We start from the raw sequence: 22,150 nt of genomic DNA, 5'->3' as shown, positions 1-22,150 counted from the left end.
ATTCTTCGTAGATGACAACGACAATAGGGTGAAGCTAATTTAGAGGCACATGAAGGCAACCTCATGTGGGGTGAGGGTCAAGGGGTTGTCTTTAAATTTCATGTAAACTTCTATTTTCAAATTAAAGAACTAATTGTAAATCTTCTTTAATATCATGACATCTTTTTTTTTAATATGAGTGCAGAATAATTATGTTTTCATTGTAAATTAAATATATAATTAAGTTTAATAATGAAGAAATTTTTGGACCTAGTCCTAAAGTCTTAATATTGTTGTACATCTACATGATGATTGGATTAAATGCTAATTGTGTACGGGACCACAAGATTGATAGTATGAGCACTATGCCAATTGAGCTACGCTTGTTGGCAAAACTATTATCCTACTTTTGTCAATACTTTTCATTCCCACCCAGTTTTAAAAATAGGTTCCCATGTACCCTATTTTTGTCAATAATTTGAAAATCCACAATATTTTTTAACTTGATCCTAAGTGAGACACTCCTTTCTTTAAATTTTTTTTAAATATATAAGGCAACAAATAAGCAATTCTCAAAAAAGTATTTAAAAAACATAAAATAATTTCATATCAAATCCAATTTTTTCATTTAAGTGGCGAAATCAAACGTGAAATTTAAACATCATTTTAAAATTTCAGTTGATGCCACCAAGTGTTGTATCACAAAATATTTAGTTATTTCTTTCTTTTTTTAATGTCCCTTGAAGAGGGAAAAAAAACTACAGATAGAAATATCTTAATTTCACATATCAAACTATATTTTATTTAATTCTAATTTATATTTACTTTACTTCGTTCTTTCTTTATTTTTTTAAAGAAAAAAATTGTTAGTCACTATCTAACTAAGATTTAACAAACAAAATCTCTCATTGATGTGTTTAATTCCAATGACTAGCAATGTAAACATTTTAACTTAAATTAAAAGAAAATTAATGGATATAAATGAAAGATTTGACAAAAATAATTCAATTTTCTCTCCCTAAATCCATGCAAATTCAAGAATTAAGTGTTACTCTTGATAAAAATAAAAAGGTTAAATAAAATTGAATAAAAAAAATAAAAACTTCGTGCTCAATCAAGAACTAATAGTGGATGATTCGACAATTGATTTGTATGAGTAACGAAACAAAGAGAGATTCTAAGAGTGAATCGTCCTCTTCGTCTTCCTCCCTTCTTCATTTATGAAACTGGGATTGAGTTTCTACCCCTGCGGTTTTTTTCCGTTGCTCGGATTTACACTCATTATGCTTTGTCAAATTTGTTATCACCTTCTACCTTCTTCGATTGCTCATCCATGGCCGGTTGTTTTCCTTCTTTTATCGATGAATGGTTTAAAGAACCTAACCATAAAATAGGAAAATACACTGCAAAATGGGAAGAATAAAAGTAAAATTTTTAGAGAGTGGAAATTAAATGGGTAGTTTATGAGCGTACATCATAACAATCAAATGAAAATCAAATCAAATCATTAACTAACCCTTAAATCTAAAATTATGGAAGGGTAGGAATTTTACAAAAAGGTGGGTTGAATGATAACTAACCATTAAATCTAATTTCATTTAGAAGGAAAAAAAAAAAAACCATAAAATCCAAAGGGTATAGTGGGTATATGTTGAAGAATGAAGGGCAAAATAAAAATGAAAATATTCTCCCATTTTGGCCCTTTTAATATAGTATAGATATATATATATATATTTTGAGTTCCATCACAAAAATGAAAAATCTAAAGGCTAGGTTGCAAAAGTAATTGCAAAAAAAATCTTAACCATCTACATCAAATTATATACTAATTTATCATTTTAAATTTTAAAGCAAATATCAATTTAAACTCTAAACTAATAATTATATCAATTTAAACCTGGGAGTTTGATGTGATCTAAAGAGATAAAATGAGAATTAAAAAGTTATTTAACCGAGAAGACAATCTCTCTATTTATTGAGAAATAAAAAGCAAACTAATCTTAATCCTAATTAATAAAAGAAACTAATTCTAATTCTAATAAACCAAAGAAACTAATCTTAATCCTAATCAATCGAATAAAGTAATTGCAATCCTAATAAATCAAAGATTTGACCAAGATAACCTAAGTTACTCTACACATCATTCTATCCCTCCCAACAAAAAAAAAAAAAAAAAAGGAAAGAAAGAAAGAAACTTGTCCTCGAGTTTAAAAATAAAATGAAGGTAAAAATAAAAAGTTAAGCCACTTGAATGGAAATAATTCTGAACAACTAATATCAACAACATCAAAATTACACGAGTTGAGCCAAGATTTATCTTTTGAAATGGAATAAAATTTTTAACAAAATCGTCATGAATTAATCGAAGAATTATGTTGTTCAAGAAATCAATTGCTAGTATAACCAAATCAGAAGAAAACCTTAGTCTCCAAGTCTGAAGTAATTTGACTTAAGTTGGGCCATATTTGGTGTAGTGGGTTTGAGTATGTGCTGGTATGAAGCCTTCAATAAAAGGAAATGGACTCTAAATTAGAATTGGGTCTGGAGTTGTTTTAAGTTAAAAAAAAGCATGAGTAATAAGTCGGTTGGGAAAAATGAATAAGGGTGGAAAATTGGGTCACTTCGGCGAAAAAAATTGTACGAGTGGAAAAATCTCAAAATAATTAACCTCGTGTTGCTTTATCTTCTTCTCTCTTGTGAACGATTGCAATGGGTGAACAACCTTCGATAATCTTCTTCATTAGCCACACAATCTTCTTCTTCTTCGAGTCTATCGATTCGACCACCTCAACCTTCCTCGCAATTTTGCCAGAATACCCACATTTTTCTGATTCCAAACATGTCATCTCTTACGTTGCTTCGCAATCAACATGAATTAGGTTTTCAAGTTTCTTCAAATAAGTTTGTCGTGGATATTTTCTTCTTCTACCTTTTCAAAAGCTTCGATTTCAACATCTCTTATGTTGTGGTGAGATTTGCAGGTAGGGTCACTTTCCTCTTGTTTCAACGTTGATTTCCTTTCCAATTTGAGTCGTTCAAGCACCAATTTGAAAACAACTTTGTAGTCGTTGTATTCCTCTCTTTGAAAGTGTGGTATGTGAGTTCTATCCATGTCCCACTCCTTATTCTCTTCTTCCTCATCTATTGTCGTTGTCTCTTCTGTTAAACACTCAATCTTGATTGTTCTTTAGCGTTTCTTGGAAAGATTTGAGGTTGGTATGCGTTATGTTGTCGTTCTTGATCACCAAGATTCCTTTCGGCTTCAACTTTTAGGTGGGGTTTACCAAATCTTGAAGTTGTTTCTGCCCTTCGGATAATCAATCCAATTGAAGAAAAATTCTCTAGTAACCTCATCATACCATCGACAGAACTTAAACTTTTGGTCGTAGTCTTTAGTGATAGGGCGATGGGTGTCTCCGCATCTTTGTTTTGGGAAGTTTATGTTATGGAAGACTTCTTTCTTTCTATTAAGTCCACTTGATCTTGATGCTCTAATACCAAATTGATGTATCCTAAAGAGATAAAAGGAGAATTCTCTCCAAAAATCTAAAGTAGTCTTTATTATGAATCAAAGTTATCTAAACAAGAAGACAATATATCTATTTATAGATAATTGAAAAACAAACTAATCCTAATCCTAATTAATAAAAGAAACTAATTCAAATCCTAATCAACCAAAGAAACTAATCCTAATCCTAATCAATCAAGGAAACTAATTCTAATCCTAATAAATCAAAGATTTGACCAAGATATCCTAAGTTACTCTAATTCTACCACATCGAAGTTGTATCAATTTAAAGCTTAAACTAATTATATCAATCTAAACCTTGAATTTCACAAGTATATCTATTTAAACCCTGAACTTTCAGAAGTATATCAATCTAAATCAATACACTTGTGGAAGTTTAAGGTTTAAATGGACACACTTGTGAAAATTCAAGATTTAAATTTATATAATTAGTTCATCGTTTAAATTGATACATTTATGAAACTTTAAGATTTAAATTGATACATTTACGAAACTTTATGGTTTAAATTGATACAATTATTAATTTGGAGTTTAAACTAATACAATCTCAAAGTTCAAGGTTTAAATTAATACAATTATTAGTTTAGAGTTTAAATTGATACATTCCAAAAGGATAAAATTTGACGCTTTGCCCTAAATTTTAACTAAAAATGATAGAAACATTTAGATTTAACTTTTCTAAAAATTTGCTATCTTTTCAATAGTATAAGTAAATATATTATAACAATATCCTTCACATTAATGTATTTTGTCACGTCTATTTTCAAATTTTAATTGATTCAATCTTCATAACAATTATCTTTAACTTTTATCAAATAATTCAAATTAAATCAAATTAGTTGAAATTCAAATATATAAAATTTTAATAAACTACAAATAGTTGAAATGATAAGTCTACTTTGATTCATATAACTAAATTACACGAATTTAATATTAATTTATCAAACATTATAATTATTTTTTTAAAATTTAAAATTAAAATTTACTCAACATTATTTTCCCTTCTTTTCCCAACTGATTTTTCTATCTCATATGTAGAGTGAAAATCAAACAAAAAATATATATATATGCTCAATTCTCAATTTAAAATTATAATCAAAGTAAAATATATTATTGTTAGTTATCTTTTAATAATATTTACAGACATGGAGTAAAATTTTGAACTTTCAACACCAAAGAAAATTTTGTACTCTAAAAAAAACACCAACAAAAATTATAAATGCATTCATCGTAGTTTTTGTCCCCCAAAAAGGCATTCATCGTAGTTGATTCATGTAAATGCTCAAATTATAAAAACAAATTTGATGGAACGAATTTAGTTTGCATCAAAACTCTAAAATTATTTTCTTTAGTAAAAAAATCTAAAATAATTTTTATTCAGCACAACATCAAATTTTATAATTGTTTTAACAGTTAATTTAAACCCTCAAACTTCCTAAAATAATAATAATAATAATAATAAATAAATAAATAAATCCACAAACTCATTTTACTAAAATAAACTTATACAAAACGAGTGTTAAATTCTATATATATATATATTACAAATTTAATAGTTCTATCTAGAGAATTTTAAAAAATAAAGAAAACTATTTAAATAGTAAAATTTTAATTTTTTTTTAATAGAGATTAATAGAAGGAACTCTATTAGTGATAAAAACAGATAGAAGTCTATTAATATTTATGAGTATTTTTTTTATTTTTATAAATTGTTTAACATTTTTTCTATCGGTACAAATTTTTCGTCTCTAAAATACACATAACTATTTTCATGATTTTTTAAAATATTTCTCCATTTTTAGTTTTGTATTTATTCTATATTATTTGTTCACTTTTCTTAACTTTTGTGATTCCAATATCTACTCTAAATAACATACTTATTCATGTAAAAAAAATAAATCTATTTTTTTCTAAATATAAAAACTTTAGGATAATTACAATTGACAGTATTTTTAGAGATAATAATCAGGTATATAACATCATTTTAAAAAAAATAAAAAAAATATAGCAAAGTATATCAACAACAACCTATAATAGCTAATAGACTTTAACCAACCAGATCTATCACTAATAAATTCTTATCAACGTAGCAGCCTATCTCGATAGATTATCTAAATTTTGTCATATTTGTAATTTTTTTACATTATGTTTATTAATATTTAAGTCTGATTGCTATATTTATAACTGTCCCTAAACTTTATACACATTCAAAGATTTAGAGATTAAAAAGAAATAATACGAAAGGTTTTTTTTCCACGGACGATCAATATGAAGGTAAAACTAAAATATCAAGAGAAAGAAGAACTAAGATAATAAATTGTTATATATTCGATCCTATAACGAAAACCATAATTCTATTTTCCATCTTATTTAAAAAAATAATTGTCATATCTAAAAATATTTGTTTTAATCGTAAATTTTATCTGGATGATATCCCTATTCTTATACTAAAGAAAAGTATGAATTTTTTTCTTTGGGAACTACAATGGATTAGTGTAATGCTAAAAAAATGAATGTTGCATCTCTCTTTTTTTTTTTTTTTTTTTTTTGTATAAATTTCAGTTTCAACCATTTAAATTGACTCAAAACTAACCAAATCCATCAGCTCTTAGGTGGAGCCTATGCCTAATCACGTGGAAAATTTTAGCATTGAAAAAATTTATTTGTCGTAGCAACAAAAGAAGAAACACATAAATGAAACAAATGGCACGTGTTCTTAGCTATTCAAGCGAAAGACTCTGTCATGGTCTGAATGTCCCTCAAAAATCTCAACTGTGTCTAAATTGAAACTCGCCAGCAAAACGCAGAAACTTGCATGAACGACACGTGTCTCCCTCGATCTAATGAACTACATCTTCATAAAGCCTCACCAAACGTCACTCATTGCCACCAAAAAAGAAAGTATTACACAAGTACCTCCGGCAAAGATAGAAAGAAACGGAGAAGCAAAGATGGGGAAGAAAGACGCCCTTCTGTTGCTGTTGATTATTGCTGTTTTGGGAAAGGCAATTGGGATTAAGGAAGAAGGAGAAGAAGAATGGTGGAGAGAGAGAGAGTTTGGAAGGAAAGAAAGGTTTCTAATGGAGGATTCGAAGCAAGTGATAGAGACAGAAGCAGGAGAAATGAGGGTGATGAGAAGTCCAGCTTCAAGAATTCTTGACAGACCCATGCATATCGGCTTCATCACAATGGAACCCAAGTCCTTGTTTGTCCCTCAGTATTTGGACTCCAGCTTGATTCTCTTCGTCCATAGAGGTAATGCAATCTTCTTTCTCAACTCTTTCTTGCTTACATGCATTCATATATCACCATTAGAACTCCAAAAGCACTCCAGCATAGTGAACCAATAAGAGATTTTCAATATTAATGGAAGGAAATGAAATGAAGAGCAGGCTTGGGAGGGATTTTGAAAGGGTTTAAATGACTTTGAAATATGCTTATGATCCTCCACAATCAATTATAATGGTATGAAAATGATTTCGAAGGTAAATATGACAAAAGTGATTTTAACTCCCGGGGATCGAAGATAGGATTCCTGTTATATGTTATTCACATTCTTAACATGCAATTAGATTTCAGAATCTAGAATGTGAATGAAATGGGAAAATTTTAGCTAAATGAAAGGAATGGGAAATGTAAATGATTGCAGGGGATGTGAAAGTGGGATTGGTTTACAAAGACGAGTTAGCAGAGAGGAGGATGAAGGCCGGGGATGTGTTCCGTATCCCAGCCGGTTCAGTATTTTACATGGTGAATGTAGGGGAAGGACAGAGACTTCAGATTATCTGCAGCATTGATAAATCTGAGAGTTTGAGTTACGGTACTTTCCAGGTAATTACTCAGTTTGGTGATGATGGGGTTGAAATGAAATACGAATCTGATATTCGAAATGGAAATTTGATCCTTGTTTCTCTGTTCTAATAATGGCAGTCCTTCTTCGTTGCCGGAGGAACCTATCCGTCATCAGTTCTTGCCGGATTCGACCAGGACACACTGGCTACAGCATTTAATGTAAGAAATTCGACTGAATTCTCTAATCTGCTTCTCTAATTTCAAAACATTATGCTCACAGCTCTCTGCTTGACGTTAGCAATGGAGTTTTACATAAATCAATATACTTCACAGGTTTCTTATACAGAACTGAAGAGGATTCTATCGAGACAACGACAGGGTCCAATCGTCTACGTCTCAGATACTGAATCGCCTAGGGTTTGGAGTAAGTTTCTGCAAGTGAAAGATGAAGCCAGACTGAGTAAAATAGCGGATATCGATGAAGATGGCGAAGAAGCAGAGAAGAATGAGCCATGGTCGTGGAGGAAGCTCATGGTTTCGATTTTTGGAAACGAAAACCGGGACAAAAGTAAAAAAACAACAACAGGAAAATCCCCCGATTCGTACAACCTCTACGATAAAAACCCAGACTTCAGCAACGCCTACGGATGGAGCGTTGCCCTAGACGAAACCGAGTACCATCCTCTAGGTCATTCCGGAATCGGAGTTTATCTAGTCAATCTCACAGCGGTAAATCTAGTCTATCAAATCCCTAATTGTGCTATCAATTAGTTCATGTACCTTCCCCAATGTCCGATTCAATAATGAATAACCTCGATTACAGGGATCGATGATGGCGCCGCACGTGAATCCAACCGCGGCGGAGTACGGCATCGTCCTCAGAGGCACAGGTACGATACAGATCGTGTATCCAAACGGAACATCCGCCATGAACGCAGAAGTAACCGAAGGAGACGTATTCTGGATTCCAAGATATTTCCCATTCTGCCAAATCGCATCGAGAACAGGTCCGTTCGAGTTCTTCGGATTCACAACATCGTCGCGCAAGAATCGGCCGCAGTTCTTGGCCGGTGCGAGTTCGATTTTCCACACTCTGAGAAGCCTGGAGATGGCGACGGCTTTCGACATAACAGAGGAGGACCTGGAGCGGTTGCTAGGGGCGCAGTATGAGGCGATCATTCTGCCGTCGGCGGAGATAGCGCCGCCGCACAAGGAGGAGGAGAAGAGGAGGAGGAAAGAGGAAGAGAGGAGGGAGAGGGAGAGGGAGAGGGAACCGGAAACGGAAAGGAGAGTGGATGAGGCGATTAGAAGCTTTGAAAGGAATATGGTAATGGGATATGTTTAGTCAAAAGTTGAAACGGCGGGAAATAAACTGTAATTTCCATTACTTTACTTTTTCTTTTTGGGGTTCTTTTGTTCTTTTTTAGGTCTGCTTCGTCTCGGTTTAGGGTTTGTTCATGTGCTCGCAGATCTGTGAATAAAACCCTCAACTTTTTATTGCAGTTGTTTTTATTTTTCCTCTTTGTAGTCACGTATCAGAATTGTTTATTCCAAACCTAATAAATTAATGAATTCCAAATATAATTGGATTTTATGAGGTAAACTACCAATAAACAATACAAAAAGTAATTAAATGTGGTCTATTTTTTACACTATTATTAATTTATTAGTTTTTTTAATATCAATAGTGGATTTTATTTGACTGTCTTCGGTGTGATTTGTTTTACTGCTTTTTTCTGCATTCCTACTGAGACATGGGATTCACTTTCAAATCATAAAATGATCGACGAGTAGACTGCATCCTATGATAAAAATTATAATTCTAAGTAAACGTAGTCATCATAAAGTGCCCAATTGAATGGTTTTTTTCTTAGCTGTAACTTTTAATTTAATTCAAAATCATACTTAGAAAAAACTACTCTGGTAAACTTTCAAGTTGTTTAAAAAAAAACATATATTTTTTATAAAAATAAATGACAGAAATTGGAGAAATTTGATTAAAATACCCTACCGAAAACCCAAAATGATTTTTATCCCTACACTTTAAAACTTGGGAATTTTGACATAAGCAATCTTGCAAAGTTTGCTCTTCTTCGGGTGCTTTTCTTCGCTATGCGACCAACTTCACGAGACTACACGTCTATTTTGGACTAAAATTCATAAATAGTAAATATAAATAATTGACTATCATCAATAAAATAAAATTAAAAAAAAAAAAAAAACTATCGATGTTATTTCAATAAGTATCATTGATTGTGTTGTACCAATTTTATTAGACAATATAAAATCTAATAAATTGAAATCCTAAACTCTATGTGGAGACATAGAGGGATCTATGTTCAAGATACAACAAAAAAAATGACACGTGTAATGCGAATGAGATATCATATACAATGAGTTTGCATAAGGCCGGACCGTGAAATAGTAATCACTAAATGTAACTCCGTTGACTAGTTAGGTTTCTATTTTAATTGGATGACCTAAGCAACATAGTCTTAATCTTAATTCAATTATGAACTTTTGTTCACGAGAGATTGTCCTTTGATTTGTATAGGTGATAGTGGTCAATTCACTGACTCAATAAGCTTACATTCTAGGGACAACCAAATGGGGAGTCGAGAACATAATAATACAAGATGGATTCCACTCCTTCCCGACTTTAGGATAAGTAGATGAGTGTCCCTTAAGTGGTGTCTTCGGGACTTGAACAAAGGGTCCTACCCTCTCACTGGCCCGATAGGGGTATTTGTTTAATGGTTGAACCATAAATAAATTGTTCATTAGAGGAGCACCGGTACTTTAAAGGATACAGAGGTAACCTAGGGGTAAAACGATAATTTGACCCAGCTGGTGTTACGAACACTTGTGAAGGAATCTGTGGACATAGAAATATATGTGTAGTGAAAGGAGTATAAGTGTGGGCCTTTAGTAGAGTGTACCTACAGTTAACGAATATTGATTAATTTTGTTAATGAGTTTAGCCAGTTAATCTCATATCGTTTGAAGTTCTGATATGTAGGTCCATGAGGTCCCCTTTCTAGATCATAAAGAGAATTGGGGTATCTATGTCTTGAATAGAGTTTAAAATGTTCAAATTCACTTAGGGAAATAATATAATATATAATGATACATCATGATATAAAGTTTATATTTTGATTAAACTTTATAAAATAAATTTAATTTTGGATATGATTCAAAATTAATCTAGGGGAGAATTAAACATTTGAATGAGTTCAAATATTAATTTAATATGAATTGGATTCATATTATGCACATTAAAACTATAGGTTATAAGAGAAAGACAGATTCATTTGTATTTTAAATTAAATATTCGATACTTAATTTAGTAATTAATGAATTGAAAAATTAACTAATTATTAACTAATTGAATTAAAATTATAGGTTAATTAATTATTAATTTAATTAATTAATTAAATCAGATAACTCCCATATAGGGGAGTTATCTGAAACATTGACTCTTCCACGTTCCATCTCTCTCCTTTGATCAAATACCTACAAAACGTATGCAAGGTGTGGTTGTTGCAAGTGATTTTGCACCGAAGAGTTCTATACATTAAAATCTATCTCCCTCTCAAATTCTTCTCCTTCTTCCCATATTCATTTGGTTCCCACAAAACATTGTACCAAAAGTTCTCAGAGAATAGGAAGGAAACCCTTGGTGGTGTTGATTTCAATCTCAATTGGAGAATTTGTGATTTTCATTTGATTCTATAAAAGTAAGTATCCGTTCCCTTTTCTCTGTAAAATTTATTTTCTAATGCATGCTTAACTTAGATTTAATTTACAGTAGGTGTAATTTTGTAAATCTCTATGATATTCTGAATTTCTCATTTTATTGATATTTTAAAAATTCCTAAATTAATTTCAAGTGTGGTCATGTGTTCTTTTCTATTGTGTTAGGGCTTTTATCCTTACAATTGGTATCAAAGCCATCTCGTAGAATTAATTTAGGTTTCTGAAATTTGCACTGGATTTGGGTGGGATGAATTGCATTGTGAATGTAGTTTTGCAAATGAATGTCTACGGTAGTTTTTTGCCATAGAATTTCACGTTTTGATTCGATTAAATTGTAAAGCTCCCTACGTTTTTAGGCATTTAATCATGTAATTCGAGTCTTTTATAAGTATGTGTCTAGAATTTGGATGGTAATCGATGAAAATCGAGAGCAATTTTGGCAAAAAACGAAAGAACAATTGACGAATTGCCAAAAATCACATTTTGGTGACGCAGTGTTGCAACGTTGCTCACGACGTTGCAACCCTATGACACATGCGACGCTAGGGTTGCATTGCGCGTGGTTCAGCTGCGGTCCGGTTCGGCTGGTTCAAAGTGGTTTGGTCCGATTTTACACTGGGTTGGCTTGATTTGTGGTTTTGGGGACCGATTCGAAGCGGTTCGGGTTAGTTCGAGTTGGTTTTGTCCGATTCTGGAGCGGCAGAAGCAATTTTATGATTAAATTAGCATAATTATTGTAATTTATTGCTTTATTATATCTTGTGGGCCAAACTACCAGTTCATTTGCTATTTATATGGATGTCATTTAGAGAAATCCAACCATAGGTTAAGCATGTTCATGCATTTTAATATATTATAAGCTTTATGATGTATGGTATTAATGCATGATATGTAATATAATTTTATGAGTTATTTAAAGTATTTTGATATGTGAAATATATGAAATTGGAAAAGCATGATGCATAGCATTACTTAGGTAAATTATAAAGATTATATTTATTAATGTCTTGTACATGCTTGGTGGATTTTCATGAGTTGTTTAATATAAGCGTTATATTAATAAAGTTGAAAATCAATTTACATTGAACATGACACATCCAAAGCTTAATATAATTGTTATATTAAAGTCATGAAATGCATATAATATGGTTTTCTTGTTAATTAGAATTTGATTGTTAATCAATTAAACTATAGAAAGCATGATTATATGGCTAATAATTAATTTTGTAATAGTTATAAAATTAATATTTAGTAATCTCAACCTATAATAAAAAGTTGCATGCAAACTTAGGATCTTAGGGAATTTGAATTAATTTTAAAATGTTTAAAATTATTCTAGACCTTAGATCACATGAATTCTAATAAGATTAGAATTATGTCCTATTTGTTCTAATAGATTTAAAATATGACTAATAGGACAAATAGGACTTTAGGCTATAAGGGAACTTTACCGATGAAGTTTTGTCTAGGTTGGGGTTTCTTAAGATAATGGTTTACGGAACACCTCCTACCTGTGAACTGACCCGAAACTTGAGTTGAATTAACCTTAGTCCTGTTAGCATGCAACGCCACTAGGTTAATTAAATGGTTTAATTCACCTAGAACATCAGAATAAAAACCTTATTATAAAAGTTATAATAGGCATAGACTTAGATAGATTCATTAGTCGAAATTTAACTAAGTATAATAAAACTCTAAAAATAATAGAACACGTTAGTGGGAGAAAAATGGTATATGGGATATATCAATTTTTAGCTCTCACATCCCTAAGAGTTCACACCGTGAGATTCATGCTCGGCTTCATGTCTCCCTGGGCGCAGCATCCCTTCGAAAAGTGTTTGCATGGGTCAATACCAAGATGAATAGGGAATGTGTTCATAGTAAGTGGGAGAAGAACACGTGTCAATATATCCTACGGTCTCCTCCATTAGGTTGTACCGTGAGATTTCTATGGTCTGCCTGTGTGTCGTCCTGGAGCGACCATCCCTTCAGAAGGTCTGATCATAGGATTCGGAACAAAGCAAACTCCAGTAATAGATAGAGTTTATTTGGTTAATTTTCAACAGTTGTCTTCCTTTATGGTAGCTTGTTGAAGTGTACCTCTGGGATTCGAAAATGATAGGGTCACATTTATGGAATCAATTAAGCTAGTTAATGAATCTTTTTCCGAAAAATTGTAGCTAAAGACTATAGGAATAAAAGTTATTTTAGTATTAGTAATTAGATGAGATTGTCTCAATTTAGGGGAGGGGTAGTTGATCATCGTTCGGTGGTTTTTGCTCTAAACCTCTAAAGTATCGTTGCAAAAACTAAATCAATAATTTAGTTAGGGTTATTTGATTACTTGTTTTTGCTGAATTTATTGGATACTTGTTTTTGTGTAATGGAATAAGGCAAATATAACTTATATAGTCAATTGTTTGTTATTCATTTTAGCACGTCTTCCACAATTATTTCCTTGCTTAAGAACGAAAAATTAACCAGTGAAAATTATGCGACATGGAAATCTAACTTGAATACGATTCTAATTATAGATGATCTATGGTTCGTTTTAACGAAGGAGTGTCTTCCAATCTATGTTTGGAATGCATCCCAAGCATTGAGGGATACTTATGACCATTGGACAAAAGCCAATGACAAGGCCACTGTCTATATCTTGGCAAGTCTGTCTGATGTTCTTACCAAGAAACACGAGTCCATGATCACTGCAAGTTAGATCATGGAGTCCTTCTAGGAGATGTTTAGACAATCGTCTTCTCAGATCCAGCACGAGACCCTCAAGTACGTTTATAATGTGTGAATGAAGGAACGTCAATAAGTGAGAGAACATGTTCTCGATCTTATGGTCTACTTCAATGTCGTCGAGATGAATGACGCGGTCATGGACGAGTAAAGTCAGGTGTCCTTTATTTTGGTATCTCTTCTGAAGAGTTTCCTCCAATTCTACAGTAATGCGGTTATGAATAAAATAGAATACATTATAACTACCCTCCTGAATGAGTTACATTATAACTTATTATGAACTACTTCCCTCATTCACTTGGTATTGACCCATGCAAACACTTTCCAAATGGAGCAGTCGCGGTAAAAGCGACACGAAACCGAGCATGGATCTCATAGTGTGAACTCTTAAGGACGTGAGAGCTAATAACTATATATCGAATATATTGTTAATCTCCCACTGAAGTGTTCTATGTGTTTGGGTATTTACTTAGGTATAACGGCTAAATTTAAACAACCTAAGTCTAAGTAGTTTATCCAAGTAAAACGCTTATAATTGGATTTTAACCTACAATGTCTAGGTGATAAACCGTTTTATTACCTCACATCGCTCACGCAAGCTCATAAAATCAGTTAACAATGCTCAATCTTTCGGACATAATCCCCAGGTAGGAGGTGTTTTGTAAACCGTAAACTTAAGTACCCTCAGCCTTAGACAGGTTTATGAACCGATTTGAGTTTGTAACCAAATTTTATAAGGTAACAATCTATTTTCACGATTAAAACTAGTTGTTAATCTAAGTGAGCATGCAACTGTTCTTCATTATAGATTTTAAATCTCGCTAAGGCTGATCATGTAACATTGAAGACTATCGTCTAATACAATCGCCTAGTGTTGGGCAGAAGTACACGATCGCTTAGTGTTGGGCAGAGGTAGACAATCGCTTAGTGTCTTCCATCTATCGCATAGTGCCATCATTTAGTGCTCGGGTAGAGCTACACGATCGTTGAGCACCATCGCATAGCACCTCTTGCCATCGTTTAGCATCTATCGCAGCTACACGATCGTATAGCACTTCCAACACATCGGTTAGCTCCCATGCAAAGCTACACGATCGCGTAGTGCTATCGCATAGCATTTCTACACATCGTTTAACTCCCACAGGTATACGATCGCTTAACACACAACATCACAACGACCAATGCTTGTAGCTACACGATTATCTAGTTTTTCTTCACATCGTTTAACACGTGGGGCTAGACGATCGTTTAGCATTTAAACCTTAATGACGATTTTTTAGCAGAAGCTGAAAAAACTGGAAACTGTAACTCGGCCTTCTTCACTTGTTTCTTCAATTACATTTTAATTTCAACTCTAATGACTCCAAATAAATTACAGACTCTTGATAATACATATAAGTTTGTGAATCAAGATCCGTTTACAAATTTAATTAAGAAATTAAAGAGAAATAAAATTCCAAAACTCAGAAAACCATATCAGTGCATCAGTTTCATATATCTCATGAAAAACACCCACCACACCAAAATTAAACTGAATTGAATGTTTATATGATTCTTTAATACCTATTTAAGAGTATATTACCATGCAGAAGAAATAACAAGGATCAGTAAGTATTCTAATTCATTAATTTTGGTAGAAACTAAAGCATGCTCACCTAATATAAGAGGGTTTGAAGTCATACCTTTGTAGTACTCTTCAAGATCTTGATCTTCAGCAATTGTCTTCTCCAAAACTCACCGTGAACCACCTCAAAATCTTCCCCACTATCCTCTTAGAGCTTTAGAATGAGTTGTGGGACTCAAGAACAACTTGAACCAACGAAAAACAAGGGAGAAGCTCACTGCACCAGTTAGTTTGAAGAACTCTTTCCTCAACACGAAATTTTCTCTAAAATCTCTTTGAATGCATGTCACAATTCCACTTCAATCTTCTTTATTTATTGTAAATGAACATGCAAAGAAGATGGTTGCAGAGATGCAGCTCATATCTGGAGTAATCGAGAAGAAAGTGAATGGTTTTTTAGTGAGCTAGTTGAAAATGGTAATGGAAAAAACCATTTTCCCATTTTGTGCATATTTTTGTAATTTTCTAATTTTTCCAAAAACCCAAATGATTTCAATAAATCAATTTGATTTTAAAACTAAAAATATTATTAATTTTATAAAATTAATTTCACAAATTAATTTTCTAATAAAATTAATAAATAATCATTTAAATAATTCTAATTAATTTAATATCAAATATTAAATTAATTTTTACACAAATCCACCATCATATATTTAAATCATATTTAAATATAAATTCTCCTATTCTGTTTCAATCTAATTTGACGTTTCAAATTAATTTATCATGATACTCTAAAGCTTATCCATTTACGAGCTAGTAGCGGGACCTCGTGGACCTACAGATCATGGGCTCCAACGATCTGAGATTAATTGGTTAAACTCATTATACCGAATTAACCCTCATTCGTTAACTAATGGGTCACTCCACAATAGTCCATAGTTGAACTCCTCTCACTGTAGATATATTATGTCCACTTGATATAACTATAATCAGTAAGTCGATCTTTCACAGGTTGTTCGTAATCACAGCTGGGTCAAGATCACCGTTTTACCTATGTGAATACATCTTGTTCCTTAAGTTCCTACTGACCCTCTAATGAACAATTTTGATTCATAATACCTATGAATCAAGTCATTTCTCTATCATGAGAAGACGGAGCCTCGATTATACAAGACCTGGAATCAGTGCTTAAAAGAACAACTTATCTGCTAACCCTAAATCGGGTAGGAGTGAATTCCATCTTGCAGGGCTATATCCCCAGCTATTTATTCGGTCTTATCTCCAAAATGGGAGGCTTATTGAGTAGTGCTGTTGAACTACTCTCACCTATGCATATCAAAGGATAATCCCAAACAAACAGGAGATCATAGTTAGCTCAGAATTAAGACTGAGTTAACATAGATTACATAATAAATGAAATAGTCAGTTTTAATAGTAAACGGTCGCTATAAAGAAAAGTGACTATTTTCGCAGTCCAATTTATATGTAAACTCATTGCATAGGATGCCCCCACTCACATGTCTTAACATGAATGATCTGTGGATCACAACATTTGTAGCACTTTACAACTCTTTGTAACAACTATAGATTGGGTCGCATCCAATAGTGTTACTAGGATGAGATACCCAATTTCATCCATATACTTATTAGACCATACATAGCAGTCCCAGCTGAAATACTTGGAATAATTCTACCACTTCTACTAGGAGTAGCCTTTTTAGTCCTAGCTGAACGTAAAGTAATGGCTTTTGTGCAACGTCGAAAGGGTCCTGATGTAGTGGGATCGTTCGCAACCTCTAGTAGATGGTTTGAAATTGATTATAAAAGAACCTCTTTCACCAAGTAGTGCAAATTTCTCCCTTTTAGAATGGCTCCAGTGGCTACATTTATGTTAAGTCTAGTCGCTCTGGCCGTTGTACCTTTTGATTATGGTATGGTATTGTCAGATCCGAACATAGAGCCATCTAAGGCGTTAATTTACCTACTAAAATATCGCCCGTCTCCACCCACGATCCCAGCATCACAATTCCATTTTTGTCTAAATTACGGAGTAAGCGGGCTTCTAGATGGGGTATTTCGTTAGTGATTCTTTCAAGTCCGTGCTATATACTGTTAACTTGATCCTGTTTATGTCACCACATAAAGTTAAAGTATTCAGACTATAGTCGTGGATATATTTATTGGATTTTCACAATAGAATGAAAAATCAACAACTTATTATTATTGATAAATAGAATGTTTAACACGAGTTGCGAGTTTTAGGACATTCTCAATAGTTAATTCGGTGTAATGAGTTTAACCAATTAATCTCGGATCGTTGGAGTCCATGATCTATAGGTCCGCGAGGTCCCCCTACTAGCTCGTAAATGGATTAGCTTTAGAGTAGCGTGATAAGTTAGTTTGAAATGTTCAAATTAGAATTAATGGAATTAGTAATTATATGTATTATAATTACGCGTTTTATTATGGAATTAAACGGAATTGGATAATTAATTAATATTTAAATATGATTTACATATTAAATTCATGAAGGTGGAATTTGTGTAAAATGAATTTAATATTTGATATTAAATTAATTAGAATTAATTAAATTGTTTAATTAATTATTTATTAATTTTAGAAAATTAATTTATGAAATTAACTTTGTAAAATTAATAATATTTTCAATTTTGAATAAAATTGATTTTTTGAAATCATTTTGTTATTGGAAAATTTGGAAAACATACAAAATTGAGAAATGGGATTTCTCCACTATCATGAAGTAGCTCTCTCAACATCCACTTCTTTCAAGCGTCAAATCTCCAAGCATGAGCTGCATCTTGAAGGAACTCTTATACAAGAGTACCTCTGAGCGAAAGTGGATATTTCCAAAAGCATTGTGACAGAATTACCACATTTACATTCACACATATAGATATGCATCAAACTACTAAATTACCGGCATGCTAAGAAACAAATAAACAAGAGAACCAAAGAACTTATCAGTAGAAGACTCTCTTCACAGCAAAAAAACTCGTTCTCTACACGAACGGAAGGCTATCGTTCAGCAACACCCGATCATCTACCACGAACGAACTCCACATGAACATATGAAGATGGGGAGACACCACCATTTGGAACCCTTAGTATTCTCAGAGTGAGAATCCAAAAAGTGGGCTCTGTTCGGATTTGGTAGAGGGGAGGAGGAAAAGATATCATATACAATGATCAAGCAAGTGGGAGAAGACAGCGTCTATCATATAGACAGGGTGCTTGATCATTTAGGTGAGGTACACGATCGTGTAGGAAAAGGTAGGCGATCGTCTGTACAATCATTTAGTTAAAGCTCGTCGCTAAGCGATCGTTTAGGAAAAGGTAAACATTCGTCTAGTAGGAAGCGCGCGCGTGTAAGCGATCGTTTAGTAAACACAAGCTATCGTATAGGCTCTAACTTACTAAGCGATAGAAAGCAAAATACACCATGAGTAATTAACCGTGTTCTTTCGATATCTTTGCAAAATGAAAACAATTTTCATTTTATTCTTTAGTTACGATAACAGAATGGAACTTCATATTAACGCACGATTACAGAGAAAACGATGGCCAATTGTCTCATTATTGTCCAATTAAAAAATATTAAATATAATCAATGTATCTCATATATTCACATATCAATATAGTGATTTCTCTTCCACTAGATATAAATCATATTTATATCCATTTTCATCTAATTAATGTATCTCATATATTCAGTCAATCATGTCATATATAATTAACCAGTTCAATCATATCATATATAATCGAACTCCCTCTTGTCAATTTGAACATTTCAAACTGACCTAAAGACTGATTCTCAACTTGAGTCCAAGCTACCAAGGGGACCTTATGAACCTATGGCTCGAAGCTCCAACGGTACGTGAATAGCTGACTAAACTCTTTAGCCACAAGATCCACCATCCGTTAACTACAAGGCATTCTACTAAAGACCGACTGTTGAACTCTCGTTACCACAGATATATTTCTGTGTCCATCGGATATAACCAATCATCAGTACGATAACCCTTCATAGATGCTCATAAGTATAGTTGGGTTAATTTACCATTTTACCCATGTAGTTACATCTTTCTCCTTAAGTACCACTGATCCCTCTAATGAACAATACAACATAATCCTACTATATGTGGACACCTCTCGGGTCATGAGAAGGTGTATGGCGCCACATCGTTCAAGCCCCGGGATCACCTTTAAGGGAGCAATTTATCTACTTACCCCTATTTCAGGGAAGGAGGGAATTCCATCTTGTGTATGAGTTCCTAGCTCTCAAATCAGACGAATCCCCAAAGTGGTAGGTTTGAGTCGACGACCTAGTCACTCGCACCCATGCAAATCAAAGGACCGCCTCAAAGGCAGGAGTTTCCAACTCACTCAAAATTGAGGTCATGTTACCTATGGTCATCCTAGTAAAGTGAAGTCTCTGTCATGAACGGTTTTATATAATGAGACGTTAACACTTTATGGTCAGGTCTTATACAAACTCGTTGTATAGGACGCTCCCATTCGCATGTCCCCAACACGAATGATCAGGATCTGACCATCCGTGGCAAGTTACGACACTTGTAACCATCCCACAAAATGAGCCGCATCTGTAGCGTTACCAGAATAAGGTTTCCCTCCTATATCTATATACTACAGACCATTTTGGTTATCATTTAAGACATGATCCACTTGTATGTCACCACATACATGCTTAAGTTACATAATGACAACCAGGGATTTTAGTTTATTGATTTGTAGTAAAGCAAATAAAATATCCAATGTGCAAAGTTAAGTATTGAAAAAAATATCATATATTATACATCACAAATGTTCGTACAAACTGTTTTCAAATTACAGGACACGAGACTTTAGGGCATCATTCCCAACACATCTCATGCAGCCATCTTCTTTACATGAGAGTCCTGCAATAAATAAAGAAGATTGGAGTGGAGTTGAGGCATGCATCAATTGAGTTTTTGCTGAAAAATTCAGTTTGAAGAAGTTGTTCTTCTAGTGGGTTGTTGTAGTAAGTTATTCTCCAAGTTCCCTTCATTCAAGCTTATTTTGAGTCTCACAACTCAATCTAAAGCTCCAAGAGAATAGTGAGAAAGATCTTGAGGTGGTTCACAATGAGATTTGGAGAAGTTTGTAGCTGAGAATCGAGATTCAATAAGTTCTACAATGGTATGACTTGAAACCCTCTTATTATTATATGAGAATGCTTTAGTTATAGCCAAAATTAATGAATTAGAATGCTTATTGATCCTTGTTTCTTCCGCTTCATGCTATATACTCTTACATCCTGCACATGTGCTAGTGGCAAGACCTAAAAAATTGGAACCTCATTCAAGATTATGCCAATTTATTGGTTACTCTAAGAAAATGAGAGGTGGTTTGTTCTATGACCTTCAAGAAAACAAGGTGTTGATATCGAAAAACACTACATTCTTAGAGGAAGACTACATGAGAGATCATAAACCACGAATCAAATTAGTATTAAACGAAACTACTGAAGAATCAACAAGGGTTGTTGATGAAGTTGGTCCTTCATCAAGAGTTCGTGAATAAGTCAACACTTCAGTCAATCTCGTCATTCTCAATCGTTGAGAGTGCCTCGACACAGTAGGAGAGTTATATCACAACCTGATCTTTACTTGGGTTTAACTAAAACTCAGGTTGTCATACTAGATGATGGCGCTAAGGGTCCATTGTCCTATAAGTAGGCAACGAATGATGTAGACAAAGACCAATGGGTCAAAGCCATGAACCTCGAAATGGATTCTATGTATTTCAATTTAGTATGGAAACTTGTAGATCTACTTGAAGGGGTTACACCCACAGGGTGTAAATAGATCTATAAAAGAAAAAGAGATGTAGCTGGAAAGGTACAGACCTTCAAAGCTAGACTTGTAGCAAAGGGTTATACCTAGAGGGAAGGGGTAAGGAAACTTTTTCCCCTATTGTTATGCTTAATTCTATAAAAATTCTCTTATCCATAGCCACATATTATGACTATGAGATATGAAAAATGGATGTCAAGAGGCTTTTCTGAATGACAACCGTTAAGAGAGCATCCTTATGTCTTAACCCGAGGGGTTCGTAGTCCAAGGTCAGAAGCAAAAAGATTGCAAGCTGAATCGATCCATCTATGGATTGAAGCAAGCATCTAGATCTTGGAACATTAGATCTGACATTGCGGTCAAATCTTTTGGTTTTGATCAGAACATTGATAAACCTTGTGTCTACAAGAAAATCATAACGGTAAAGTAGCTTTCTCAGTACTTATGTGGATGATATCCTTTTCATTGGGAATGATGTAGGGTACCTTACTGATATTAAAAAATGGCTAGTATCCCAATTCCAAATAAAAGATTTGGGAGAGGTGTAGTATGTTTTTTTGGATCCAAATCATTAGGGATGTAAGAATAGAACATTGGCTCTGTCTTACGTAACTTATATCGTCAAAATGTTGACTCGATGTTGTTGGGGTTGATGCCCTAAATCTCGTAGGGTCCTATAGTTTGTAATTATATTGTACAAAAATTTTATATATTTAATAAAATATGAGATGTTTTATTTGACATTTAGTAGTATTAAACTCACAAACCAATAAACTAACATCCAAGGTTATCATTTGTAATTTAAACATGTATGTAGAGACATACAGATGGATAATGTTTAAATGATAACCTAAATGTTCTGTAGTAGATGGATAAGGCTAGATACCTTATCCTGGTGACACTATGAGTACGACCCATTTTTAGATGTTA

The 22,150-nt window shown here is 33.2% G+C and overlaps 1 protein-coding gene and 1 long non-coding RNA gene across 2 annotated transcripts; one reads left to right on the top strand and one right to left on the bottom strand.

Moving 5' to 3' along the window:
- Positions 1-968: 968 nt before the first annotated feature.
- On the bottom strand, positions 969-4,957 carry LOC120088506. The gene is made up of 3 exons (XR_005484943.1): positions 2,648-4,957; positions 2,400-2,481; positions 969-1,382 (listed from the first exon to the last, which is right to left on the bottom strand). It is a non-coding gene; the product is annotated as an uncharacterized LOC120088506 (long non-coding RNA).
- A 269-nt stretch (positions 4,958-5,226) lies between these two features.
- LOC120088505 (vicilin-like seed storage protein At2g28490) lies at positions 5,227-8,858 on the top strand. The gene is made up of 5 exons (XM_039045870.1): positions 5,227-6,763; positions 7,158-7,339; positions 7,439-7,519; positions 7,634-8,029; positions 8,124-8,858. The coding sequence occupies exons 1-5, from the start codon at positions 6,352-6,354 to the stop codon at positions 8,643-8,645; spliced, it is 1,593 nt and encodes a 530-aa protein (XP_038901798.1). The 5' UTR covers positions 5,227-6,351; the 3' UTR covers positions 8,646-8,858.
- Positions 8,859-22,150: the final 13,292 nt, after the last annotated feature.

This window comes from Benincasa hispida, chromosome 10 (genome assembly GCF_009727055.1).
Source record: "Benincasa hispida cultivar B227 chromosome 10, ASM972705v1, whole genome shotgun sequence".
Classification (NCBI taxonomy): Eukaryota; Viridiplantae; Streptophyta; class Magnoliopsida; order Cucurbitales; family Cucurbitaceae; genus Benincasa; species Benincasa hispida.
Note: the sequence above shows the minus strand (reverse complement) of the source record. Positions and strands in the feature narration are given on the sequence as shown.